Source organism: Poecilia formosa, unplaced genomic scaffold (assembly GCF_000485575.1).
Source record: "Poecilia formosa unplaced genomic scaffold, Poecilia_formosa-5.1.2 Scaffold336, whole genome shotgun sequence".
NCBI classification, from domain to species: domain Eukaryota; kingdom Metazoa; phylum Chordata; class Actinopteri; order Cyprinodontiformes; family Poeciliidae; genus Poecilia; species Poecilia formosa.
In genome coordinates, this window is record NW_006800275.1 from 82636 (window position 1) to 96504 (window position 13869).

General features: G+C 38.9%; 1 protein-coding gene across 2 annotated transcripts in view; it reads right to left on the minus strand.

Annotated features, from left to right (window-relative positions):
- tnmd (tenomodulin) overlaps positions 1-11510 on the minus strand; it is an 81234-nt gene extending 69724 nt beyond the window's left edge. The window contains exons 1-3 of one of the 2 annotated variants that reach the window (XM_016661563.1): positions 11380-11510; positions 9888-10046; positions 5099-5233 (exon numbers count right to left, since the gene is read on the minus strand). In XM_016661563.1, the coding sequence (XP_016517049.1) occupies positions 5099-5233; positions 9888-9935 (183 nt within the window). In that variant the 5' untranslated portion in view covers positions 9936-10046; positions 11380-11510. Of the gene's footprint in view, positions 1-5098; positions 5234-9887; positions 10078-11379 lie in introns of those variants that run through there. The other variant, XM_007573640.2, reaches the window with a different exon arrangement.
- Positions 11511-13869: the final 2359 nt, after the last annotated feature.

Below are 13869 nucleotides of genomic sequence, written 5' to 3' on the forward strand. Positions count from 1 at the left end.
ATAATTGTAAAGTGCAAAAAAAAAACAAAAAAAAAACATGTATAGTTTTCTTGTTTTTATTTACAAATTTGAAAGATTTGGTGTGCATTTGCATTCAAACCTCTTTATACTCCTAAATACGTGAAATCTGGAGCAACCAGTTTCCTTTACAGAGTTGTTACTAAACTACTTGTGTTTAATTTGTTCTCAGTTTAAAAACAACAGTCAAGGATCCAAATATTAGCAGAATAAAGCATTGAAGTTTTTTCCCAAACCTGTGTCTGAGGTTAACATTTTTTAATTTCTATTCTGAATTTGAGAACATTTGTACTGATTTTGTTCACAAAACTGTCCATCTGCGTAGGATTTTATTACGAGAAAAGATAGATTTTCTCATTTCTTGGCTGCCCTTTTTTAACAACATTCTTTACCAAGACTTTGGTACAGGAATTTTCTTTTTTCATATTTTCTCTTCTTTCAGTTCAGTTTTGATCTGTTCCTAAAGGAATCCACATGCTTTTTCTTGGCAGATTGCTCAGACGGGATGATATTACAGTTGCTGTGTGTGTTGCTTTGCACCAAAAAGGTTAAATCTGATGGCTTCCTCTTGATAAGCTCACTGCAGGTGTCATTGTTTCTCTGCGATGCACTGGTGACCTGTCCAGGACGCATCATGCCTTTCAGGAGAGACTTAAACTCTCCGTTGCTGTACAATAACACAGGAGAAAAGCTTTTATGTGGGCACTGACACCACAAAATATGAGCTGAACGCAAGCCTGCATGTAACTGTGGTTAGTTTGTTCTAAAGTGAGACTTCATATTGCTACAGCGAAACGTTGGAATATGTGTTTTTGTTTAATAATAACATTCCTCAGTAAGGCAGACAGCTATATGTTGATGTAGCTATTATAGAGGGATTATTTGTTTGCAAACACAGCGCCGTTTGACTGCAGGAAGAGCCGGAAGGCCACTGGTTGCCATGGTTACCCGCATTAATCTGGCCGTTTTAACGTTAGCTAGCATGTTGTCAGTCAGCGTGCTACAACTGTTTATCGCAGCGAGATAAAATAAATTATTCTACCAAATGTGGTAATAAAATCAGGGAATGAGATGCGTCTTAATGACCTATAATCATTAAATGTAGGTGAATCGATAAATGATGAGAGAAAATGCCCGATACTTCGGATATTATTAACTATATTAAAGCAATTTTAACTTTTTTATTTTATTTTATTTTTTTAAAAGGGAATTCAAATTTAACGTGTAAAGAACAAATAAAATTAAATAATTTCCTCCCAGTTTGGTCACAGTTAGAGGGGAAATTAAATAAACTAAACCTTCAGAAATGAAAAATGCGGCGGATTGAAGGGGATGTACAGCGATTATGTGCCAAAATAAAACCTCTGATAGATGCTGCAAACCTTCGTGCGGCAGTTGCGCCGTGTATAGAGGTGGTTTGCGCTGGCTGTGAGTTGGAAATGATTTTATAGCCTGATTGTAAGTAGTTTAATCAGAATGATGTTTTCTTGCCTGCGTTCTGAAGACGACATGCGCAGTAGAGCGGCTGCTGACGCAACGTGACGCCGACTGATAAACCCACAGATATTGACAGAAATATTAATCATTGTCGGGTCTATTATTAATAATATCAACACGCTAAATCACCTTTATTCTAGCTTCACCTGGAGTGTTGTTTGTAAAGATCCGTGCATGTTTGAGAAATCCTTGAGGTTCTTAAAGAGACAGAGACCCAATTTCAAGAGGTCAGCTGTGGCTATAGTGTGAAGTCAATTTTCTTTTAGGTTATTTTTAAGATAGATATAGCATTTTCATAACAACTTAAATTTAAAAATACTTTATTAATCCCAAAGGGAAAAGAAATAAATAGATTTAAGGTAAAATAGTTACTTCATTTAGCTTAAAAATGACACAGAATCAAACCCTACTTGTTCTTTTTAAACATCCATATAGTCATCTTTCAGACTTAGTTTAATCTCATATTACCACAGCTATCGTTTTGTGATGAGAGTCAAAATGTTTTAAGGGAATCCTCAGTGGAGGTTTGAGGACTTGGAGCATTCACTATTTTATATATGATCTTTATAATGTGAAAAACTAAACTCATCCTAATTTCAGTTTGTTTCCTAGCAGCAAAGAGATGAAGTAGAAAAAAAGAAACTACCTCTGGGAGCCATGGCAACAAACACCATGTCTACATCTCTGCACATGATTGAGAATGCTGATATAAACTCTTTATTTACGTTAAGTTCAGGTTATCAGCATTTAAAACACACTCCTCCTCCAAGCAGCTTTGAATGACACACTGGCCTAATTCCTTACATGTAAAGATGCAGCTCAGGATTAGCTGCTGAATCAATAAATGCTGTATAGGTGTCGGCTGCCAAAACTGAGCAAGTGAACCATCAATCAGCTGTAGCAATCCATCTGCTAACCTTCAGGAAGGCTGTGTTACGTTCAACATATAAAATGCTCTGAAAAATGTTTGTTTTCTGTCATGCCAAAATGTTTTAGATCATTAAACAAGTTTCGGCAGACAAAGCTAACCCGCAGGAAGACTAAAAGAAGTGTTTAGATGATGGTTTCCACACCAACCAGGTGACAAACTAAACCCCCTTACTGTGGGTTAAATTTTATTAACTATATTTTTAAAATTAGTTTGACAAGCCAAACATTGCCTGACCAACATGTCATGCACCATTCAAGAACAGATGAGAAACCAATCAGTCTGGAAAGGCTATCAAAAACATTTCTAATGATTTAGGATCCAATACACCGTAAAACATTTGAAGGTGGTTTAACTTGAAAAGGACAGTCCACCTGCTTCCTTGAAAATGTAATTTAAGACAAAAAAATCTTTTTGGTTTTAACTCAGAAAGTTAATGAAGTTTTTAAAGTTCATGAAGTTGATTTAACAACAGGACAAATTGTCTAAACATTGTTTTTTAAGTTTATTAATCTTGAATTGTGTTTTAAATTAATGCTCAAATTTAAACCAATTAATTATTTTACAATATGCAAGAAAAAAATGATCTCGCCTGGTGAACGAGCCACATTTCTCTATTATTTTACTCACATTGTCAAATTAAAAATAACTACTTATTTTACTTTAGAATAATTAAAATTCTTGTTTCAAATTCTAGGAACAAAATTTCTGATCTGATAATAAATTTTATTAAACATCACAATGAATTCAGCTCAAAAACATTTAGTCTGAACAGGACATTAAAATAAATATTCGCTTTAATAAAACACAAGAGTCAGATCAACATAACGCACTTCCATCAAAAACATGCCGCTAAGCATTCTGGGAAATAGTTCCCACTCCTGCCTTTTTCTTCTTTCAGTTTTTTAAAGTGCTAACCTAAAACCTCTGGTTTGTTCAGCTCTTTAAGGTTTGACGAAATGAATAAAAAGTTAACACAGCTTACTAATAAAAGTTTATCTTTCACAAACTCACACATTTAGGTTCAAAATCTAAAACTGGATAAATTTATTTGACTTAAAGAGTAGGAGATGTAGACACAACGAAATGCGACTCAAATGTTTTTGAACGAATGGAGAAAACAAAAACTACTCAAAATAAAATTGGTAACATTTTCACCAAGCACGGCGCAACCAGTTATTATAAAGTTTTTTAATGTGAGTTTGGATAGCTTTATTTCTTATTTACTGAAATCATCACATAAAAAAACTACATATTTTTAATTTACTAAGGTTCATGTTAAAATTTGTTTTGAATTCAAGTGTGACCAAAAAAAAAAAAAAAAAAAAAAAAGCCAAAGAAATCTGGTTTCATAGCACTGTACCTCAGTTTTCCCATGTTTCACAAAGTTTCCATCTGACATACAGGTAATGTTTTTCATTATTTTTTTGAGTGGATCCATCTTACTCTCTGATGCAGAGACCAGACAATAAGCCTCCCCTCAAGGCCCCATTAAAGCAAAACCCAGGGTCTGCAGGTTTGATATTCATCGCCCGGGCAACCTCTGCCATCAACACATTTTGAGCCACGTGAGAATGATCACAGCTTATTAAAGTGGAAATAATGACTGCTCTGCCTCCGGCATGAAATATTTAACAAGGACAAAGGAGATGGCTCAAAGGTGATTCATATCTGTGTTGAAAGGAGGGCGCGCGGACAGCGCCGTCCTTACAGGAAGTGCATGTGACCCTTTGCTAACCTGAGCTGAGGCGGCGCTCTCTGCAGCTGAATCTTTTGCCTAACAGACGAATACGGCGGCGGAGGCTGTTGTGATTTAATGTTTATTAGCCATAACAATGATATTGGCATTAAAACAAGCAACGTCAAGGAAACCACACGCCCTTCTTCTCATCTCTTGACATTTACTGTGCACACAAAGCAGCCTTATGAATTCAGCTCTAAAATGTCTGTTGCGTTTTTAGCCATCATATCAGTTTAATCATTTCTCTTTCTAACCCAGCTCAGAACCTACACAGCATCCAATTCCTGGATGTGAGATTATTGATGTATCCTCCTTCCAACTTGGATAAATTAGCTCTTTTGGCCTCTTGGGAAAAGTCTGGGGAAAAAGGAGGAGAGCGAAAAATGTTCTCCATCAAGCACGATTGAATTGGATTTCACAAGATGAATTGCCTGGACAAGAGTTTATCCCAATTACATTGCCAAGAGGCTCCAGTCCTTCTGTGGCCACTTTGTTCAACAGCAATTAGGGCCAGCTTTTAGTTACCAGGGTCCTCCATTGTGAAAAGATGTTTACAGTCCAAGCAGAAAGTAGATAAATGCATCAGTCCAACATTCTGAAGAAGTTAAAAGTGGTTTGTGGTCTGAGCCAAGAACTCACAAAAATTACAGATCTGACAGCCAAAACACGAGGAGGAAAGCGCAGCTGTTACCCGAAGCCCACACATCTTTTAATCTACAGGAGCACAACATGCAGAGGCCGCCCCTGGTTGCTTCTCTGCCCGTCCGCTTTCCTCTCTTACTTATTTCGTTGTCTTTGATGAGAGCTGCATGATTTGCAGATGTGGAAACTCAGGCTGTCTTTCATCCATCATGAAGATCACATTTATCTCAAATCCAGTAGCAATAAGGCTCTGTTATATTCCTCAATCTTACCTTTCCCAAGCTGGGGCCCCACAGATACATCAGACTGAAGATGCAGATGCCCAGAACCAGAAACACCACGGCCAGCACCAGAGCCACCCAGTGGTAGTTGTGAAATCTGGTCTTCCTCTGTTTTTCTGCCTCCACCTGCAAACAGCAGCAGCTTGTAAATTGTTTACACAATCACAATGTTTCAAAACATTTAAAATAATCAAAACATTCATGTATTTAAAGGGGAGCTATTATTCAAAACTCATATGTTGTACATTTTTATTTGATACTTCCATTTGGGTCTCAACTGCTCCTAAAAAAACAACTCAAGCACTTAAAAAAAAACATCCGGACATTTTTGGGTGTCTGGAAAACAAGCCAATTCCAACGATTCACTTCCTGCTAAAGCGCCCCCTAGTGGTTGAAAAAAGATCCGCAGAAAAGCCGCACCGGGCTATAAGCCGCATGGTTCAAAGCGTGGGAAAAAGTAGCGGCTTACAGCCCAAAAAATACGGTAAATAAAACCAGCCTGTCTGTAAATCAGCACCTTGAAGCAAGCAGATCCTGTGATTGAAGGCATCACATTTCACTGTGGGGTCGATGTGTTGTAGCCCCTCTCCCCTCACTCTCTAAACATCAGGAATGCCTCTAAGGCCAGAGAGCTCTGGCTGGTTTTGTCTCGTCTGGCTGAAGGACATGCCTCCAGGATGCCGACTGTCCTTAGCATACTTTACAGTCTGTCTAATCTGAAGTGGAGTTTTTCTCCGGCTGTAATCTTGCATTACCTTCCTGTGCAGAGCTCTTGTGACTGAGATAAAAATTCCTGGCTTGATGGGGGATAATAATACTGTCCCTGGTTTACCTTATTGTTCCCATTTAGAGTTGCATTTGATTTTAAACACATTATTATTTTTTTTTATCATGCATGTGCTCCTTATTTGTCCTTTTATGCATTAATCCTGCCTTGTCTTTAACACAGTTCTGTGTCAGAATTGAAAAGCTGGCTCTTTCTGCACCTTCATCCCTTTTTTTGTTGTTACTTCCTGTTATTGTGACAAAAGCAGCAAGAAATGAACTTTTTGTGTATTTGTGGAAGCATTGCCCTCAGCAGACTGTTCCAGCTGAAACCTGAGACCTGAAAATAACCAGAATATTACTCCGACTTCAGTCTGTGAAAACACAATCCAAGATCTTATTTTACACCAACACCTCTGCGTTTCATTTGTAGGTTCTGCATGTGGGTCACTCAAAAAAAAAAAAAAAAAAGAAATGCAATGGCTCAGACAGTGAACCAAAGGGAAAAAAAAAATACAAATCTACACGTGTCAAAGAAAGGTTACATTTATTAAGCTTCCTTTTGGATTAAAACTCTGCCCGCTGCCAACTATTCCCCAAGCTTAAGGACACAAATTAATAAAGACAGTCTTTTGTTCCAGAGGAGCTCCAGTGGGGAGAAAATGAAAACTTCTCATTCACAGTGGACCCCATCTGAAGGTCTCAGAGGACAACGGAAAAGAAGATAGGCAAAAAAAAGGGGGCCGAGTTCAATTAGCAAAATTGCTGTTGCTTATCTTTGTGTCTTTTAAAGTGATGATAAAGCAGCTCTGGTTTTTTTATTGTGGCTGAGCTTGTTACAGTTGTTAAGCATGTTGTAGATTGGCCAGCACATTTACATACTCATGTTTTACTATAATGCAGTGCTTTAAAAATTCATGCTGCTTTAGCTCCACCACCACGAACATATTTTATTGGGGTTTGAAGCAAAATAACCATATTTCCTCTGAAAATGCCTCTTTAAAGTATTTTGCAGTATGTTGCAGCCCACCAAAATAAAAATAAAAAAGATTGCAAAAGAATTTAAGCTCAGATCAAATCAAACATTGATCTCTCTACACCAACGTTTGCCTCGTGTTTTCAAGAGGACTTAAGTCTGGGCTTTGACTGGGCCAATCTGGGCTGGCTGGAGGGTGAACACAGTGCTTTATGACTCTATGGGAGACAAATGCTTTCAGAATGAGCTGTTTCAGAACCTCCTGTCACTTTAAATCCAAATTAGCCACTGCTGGCCCCACTCAGCATTTACACTCGCATGTAAAAACTGGTGCAAACAGATGCACAATTATCAAAGACACAAACATACATCTTTGAAAAGCAGAAGTAGAGACTCCTGCACAACCAACAAGAAAGCAGCAAGAGGTTTCTGGATAGTAAGTCAAGAATAAAACACAACCTTTTCTTCCAGCAGCCATTGTACAGCACATACTAGGGTAAAACCAGCTGATTAAACGTCCTGTAGCTTTGCTTGCGTTGCTAGGTAACAGGCTGGGCTTCATTGGGGATGCTAGGTAACAGCTGGGCTTTGCTGCGGTTGCTAGGGGAGGGGCAGTGCCTGCTGATTTGTAGTGTTACATTCAGAAGGTTTTGGAAACAGCTCATTCTCCAGACACCAAAAAATATTAACTTATTGCCAAAAACCATCTAAGTGTTTTTTTTGCTTGTTTTTTTTTTTCAGCGCTTGGGCTGTTTTTAGAAACTCAAACAGAAGTACAAAACATGAAAAATGTCTCAACATGAACAATAAAATATATCAAGCTTTTTGGCTGCAATGTCACAAAATCTGAAAATGTCGGTAACACTTTATTTGAAGGGGGTGAATAAGACTGACATGACACTTTCATAAACATGACATAACACCTGTCATGAACATGAATAAGCCTTCATGAATATTTATGACTGTTGTCATAAAGCGTCATTCGGTAAATTATGACACTTTTAATACAAAGTTGACATTATTCAAAATGTCTTTGTTATGACAACTTGACATTAACTAAGAAATCATTGCTGATATAAATTTGTTATAAAATAATTATTGATTGCACTTTAAAAATTAGGTAACTTTATGTTATTAAATGTAAAGTTTAAACTGTGATGATTTCTTCATTACTGTTTCTTCATTTCTTCACCTGTCATTCATGTTCATGACAGGTGTTATGTCATGTTTATGAAAGTGTCATGACAGTCTTATTCACCCCCCTTCAAATAAAGTGTTACCAAAATGTCTAAATGAATGGTTATGTAATCTATAATTTAAAAATGAAGCCCTAGGCGTAAATTCAACCTGTAAGACTCTTCCGGCATCACTTATCACCACGCCTTCACCCCAGCCAACCAGGACGTACCACCATTCCACCTCGATCCAATCACCTGGCAAGAGCTCCTTCAAAAGGCGAAGCAACCTCAGAACCACCCGCTTCAGTTGTGCTTCAACCCACCTCCTCCCCGTTTCCACCACCAGCCTACCAGACGCCTCCAGGTCCCCTCAAGACTCCTCTCTCCAAGCGCCGCTCCACCACCAGTGACCGGGCCCGGGGGAAGACCTACCTGAGCTTCGTTCGAGCCGATCTTTCAAGCTCGCTGCAATTCTCAGCACGCACGTCTTCCACCGGTGTCCAACCAAATTCTCGGTCCACTAAAATTGTCTAACTGCTGTTTCTCTCTCTGTGTGAGTCTCTACAGGTTGAATTCAGATGCGAGGCGGAGTGGCCATTTGCCATATGTGAAGGACAGAGATTACATTATAGAGGGCAGCCTAAAAATGTTAAACTACTGCTTTTCCATTTGATGAAACCAACCTGGACAATTCCTCATTGGACATATTTAAGACAGCAGCCAGAAATGTGAGGCACATCAAAGCATAGTTAATCCTGAGGGAATAATAAAAAACAGACGTCTACGGTGGGAACCAGAAATTCCATACTCTGAATTTCTCAGTGAGCGAAGAGGAAGAACAAAAAAAATAAAAATAAATAAAAAGCAGTGGATGAAATTCACTCTCATGTGGCAGGTTGCATAAGCAGTGGAAACTTAACTGGAGGACAAACCTCTCGCTGGCTGCTCTTTGAATATCAAATGCTCAGAGGGAAAAAGGTGGGATCGAAAGACAGACGGTTGGTCGGACAGAAATAAAGACAGGGATGGAGCAGTCTGAGTGCACAGCGCCCGCCAACTAGTGTTTAAAGGTTTAGGAGTTCAGAATCAGCCAGGCAATTCTTCCTGAGCTCTGGGAGGAAAAGTGCCCAGAGCCCTCCTGTTGTTATCAAGCCAAGAAAGAGCACTTTCTTAAGAAAACAACAGAAAAAACCCGCTAGCCTGCATGGCCGACGAGCTGAGGCTGTGGTTCACCCCACCAAGCCACGCTCATTTCCACATTTAAAACAGGCCACAGGTGACTTCTTATTTATAACCCTTCGTATTCTTGCATTTGTATTTGCAGTATTGGTGACCTTATCATATGGCCACAATGAAGCAATTAACTCTTTTATTCACCTATATGGAGGAATAATATTGTGCTGATACCTTTTGCTGTGTGTGTAGCAAGAAAGAGGGGGAAAAATCCTCTTTGAGCTTTCATTTCAAGTAGCAAGAACACCATAAAGACCTTAAAATGGTTGGGATTAAACAACAAAAGAGTGGAGATGAAGGTAAAAAACGCTGCAGGATTTACCAGGACAACGTATAATTCAGGGGGAAAAAAACTCAAGGGATATTTCTGAAAGATATAAAGTCACCAAAAACCAGACTACTGAAATATTTAAGTTGAATCTTACACTCCAGTTTCACTATTTTCTCCTTTTCTAATTTTCAAAGAACTTCTTCTGCCACCTGCCACTGCTTTAATGAGCTTTAATATTTCAAAGCTCATTAACTAAGATTCAATAAAATATACATATAAAACATCCTTTTAAGTTCTCCTTGCAGCCAATTAATCGGCTGCAGTCAAACAAATGGAAAATGAGAAAAATGTACTCACATCTTTCCACAGAAGTTGCTGACTGCTGGATTGACTGCTAGCCTCCATGATGCAAGCCCACAGGAGGAAACTTTCCGATCCTCTTAGCTGAGGAAAATACCAACGCAATGCACGGCAAAGAGTCCAAGCTTCATTCCTCTGCTGTAATTTGGGAGAGCGCTGAAAAGGGAGGAGAGTTTGGGATGGAGTGGAATAACTGTAGGAGTTGTGATACCCATTAAGGCAAAGCAGATGTCCCTCCTGCCGGCCTGCTCCCCTTCTAAAGGTGGTAAAAACGTTTCAGGCTGAAAAAGTAGCCCTCTGTTGAATAAATTACAAACTATAGCTGGATAATAATACTGCAGTGGCTAACCAGCATCCCGATGTCCAGCAAAACACAATGATTGGGCAGAAAATAATAACAGTGGTTCTCCAAAGTGTACATAATCCTGGTAAAGAACCTGATTGCTGTTATGTAGAAAAAGGAGACCATGATAAATCATTTTTCTGTTAATTCCACCTCCAAACTAAAAAATAAGTGAATATGTTAGAGGCAAACATTTAAAGAGTGTGACTTGAACCACCTTTTGACTCCCTTTCAATATTCAGTCTTCAATTACTGAATTTCTTATTCACCCACAAACTTCAGCCTTGGAACCACAACTAATTGGACCTTAAATGACAATTCAAGGAGGAACGATTTAACAAGTTTTATTGATTATCACAGGGAGCATCTTCTCAAAACAACCAGAGGATTCTCAGTCCTCTTTCGGTTTCAGGATGACTTAAATGAGGAAGAATAAGGCTTTACCTGCTTGAGGTGCACCAAGTGTCAGACAGGATGGAGAAAACGTTTTTCATCCTGTCTGACACTTGTCTTGTGTATTGTATCTTGGTCAAAACAAGTGACTAGTGCAGGGGTGGCCAAGTCCAGTCCTCGAGAGCCACCATCCTGCAAGTTTTAGAAGTATCCTTACTCCAACACACCGGGGTCAGCTCTACAGAGGCCTGATAACAAGCCATTCATTTGATTCAGGTGTGTTGAAGCAGGGATGCATCTGAAAGTTGCAGGATGGTAGCTCTCGAGGACTGGACTTGGCCACCCCTGGACTAGTGTAAGAGAGAGAGGTCCTGCACCAAAATGATCCAATAAGGAGAGTCCAACATAAATATTTGGAGAGGGAAGAGGCAGAGGGAAGGTCATAAAACAATTCAGGTTTAACCTCAACAACAAAGGAAATGGGTCAGCTGGAAACAGGGAAGGCAAAATAGGTAGACTGAGGGAAGAGATTAATTAACATGAGGGATGCTGAAGGAGACGTAAGCAATAAAACATGGAGAAGGAAGGCTGATACTTCGTTAGCTTTTGTTTCAGCTGGTGTATTTTGCTTTCCCAGTGCACAATGTCAGACAAACCAAACAGTTTCAGAAACCTGCTTACCCCCCGTGCCTGTAGTGACGCTTATGTAAGGATATATACACACCTGCCACTTTTGGTCTGCTTTAAACAAACCTGAATTAGTTTCCCCTGTTGGTCCGGATATTTTGTGGCAGCATGGGCTGGCTTAGTCAAAGTTTAAGAAGAAAACAAGATGGAGAATCTGTGGGATCACCTAAAGAGGACTGTGGACAAGAAATGTCCTATTTTGACAGATTTGAAAAACTTTGCAAGGTACAGATTAACCGAGTCAGGATATTAAGTACATTTCTAAGGCATCCGGGTGTTAATAATTCTTCAAGCAGTTAGACGTTTTCATATCCATGTTTTTATTTTGAAGTGGGTCTTTATTTTGAGGGCGTCTAATGGAGTTTCTCTTTCTTCTTCGCTATCTCCTCCAGTTCTGTTGCCGCAGTCACTGAAGATGCTAGTGTTAATAGTCATGTGATATTAATGTGTGGATGTTAAGTATCCGTTCTGACTGTGTTGTTTCGCTTCTGGTGTATGTTTGTAGCCTTGAAAATGTCCATTTTTACACTTAGTGTGATCGTGATTTAGCATTAAATGTAACCTTGAACCGTTGGCCTTTGGCCGTTAACCTTTAGCCATTAGCCTTTAGCCGTTGGCCTATAGCTGTTAGCTAGATTACGTTCAGATATTCTACATTGTTCAGGTTAAGACAGATATATAAAAGGGATTATTACTGATGTATGTTTCTTTATTAACATGTTTATTTTCTTATTTCTGTATTTTCGGGAACTGCTGTGTTCTGTGATGGAATGCGTCGCTTCATCAGTATATCATTTATAATATTTATTTTCTCTACTGATGACCAGTGTGCTTTCTGACAGAAGTCTTATTGTGTTTAATTAGGAAAAACCAAGCAACCAAGGTCAGAATCCTCTACACCAGTGTTTTTCAACCTTTTTTGGTTTTTTCATTGTTTTAATTGAAAAAAATCAGGAGGCACACTGCCAACCAAAAATGTAAACAAAGATACTCTGTAGCCGCCTATATTACATATATAGTCATTCTTATCAAAGTGTCTTGAATAGGAATCAAATAAACACAAAAAAATAATTTTATCATATTTTACATTTCTTATTTCAAATTGCACTTAACATGTCCACTTCAAAAATACACCTGAACAGCCACAACACAATTCTCTTGTTTTAATGTAAAATGCTCTGTACCTACTCCCATCTAGTGATAATAAAATAACATGATTATGCCACTAGTCACTACTACAGCAAAGACACTCAAAGATGGCATTATTTGCAGATAATTAATTCGTTTTCAAAAAAATCTTTTAAGACCAATTACCGTATTTTCCGGACTATGAGCGCACCATACTATAAACCGTACCTTTAATTTTTCTGAACCCCCCCCCCCCATCACCCTTAGGAAACGCACCGGGCTACAGGCCGCTGGTATCTCTGCCGCTCTCGGTTTTCCATAAGGAGCCAGCAGAGGGCAGCAGAGGGCTGCCTCCTAATAACTGCTGGATATGACGCAGTTCTCCGTCTCCAAATCCGGTTTCGTTCACGCCGAGTTTACGTGCAGCGGCTCTATTTCCCTCCTGTACTGCCAGATCGACACTCCTCAACTTAGAAGCTGCATAATATGAGTTTGAAAACATTTCTCTGTCGTGCTGCTGCTAGCATGTGTTTGTTCCAAATGAAAATTAGCGCGTTCTTCTTTGATTTCCAATTTTGACTTCATTGATTTACTTGATTCACTTCCTGCTAAAGAGCCCCCTGGTGGTTGAAGAAAAATCCACAGAAAAGCCGCATGTTCAGAGTGTAGAAAAAAGTAGCAGCTTATAGTCCGGAAAATACAGGAGGTGAAATTGGATAATTTCCACGGCACACCTGACGATCACTCACGGTACACTAGCGTGCCGCGGCACAGTGGTTGAAAAACACTGATCTACACCATGTTACCGCACCTTTCATAATTTGTACATTCTTCTTCATTTTTGTGAACGATTTTCCAGGTTAAATGTCATATTAAAGGTGGAAACAGTTTTATGATAATTTGTTGTGGTAGCATATTTTTTATATTGCAGAAGCTGGCATTTTAACACTTTTACAGTTCTCTCTTTTATTGATGGGTTTAGGTGGATTGTTGCATTATTGTGTTTTTTTCTGAAGTATCTTGGAGAGCTTAAGTAACTTCTCCTGGCTTTTTTTCCCTCTGTTGAACCAGTTGAGTAAACAAAAGCAGAACACTAGTACAAAGGAGCCAACTATATAGCAACAAAGGAAATTGCACTTGGGCAAATAAGAAAACAAAACAAACTAAGAATGAAAGCATTAACTCAAGGACATAAGATTATAGGTCAGCTTCAGTGAAGCTTTTATGGCACAATAGAGAAATACTAAATCTATTCATCCGTCAGTAAAGAAAAAAAGAAAACACAAAACCCCGTATCTGTAAAAATGTAATGATAGAAAAAAAAAGGTTCATTTCAAAAACGTAGCATACGATCCTCATTCTTGGTGAGTGCACACTCACTTTCCCAAATTCCATATTGCAAGACGGCCTGCGACTGTTCTCCTTGTG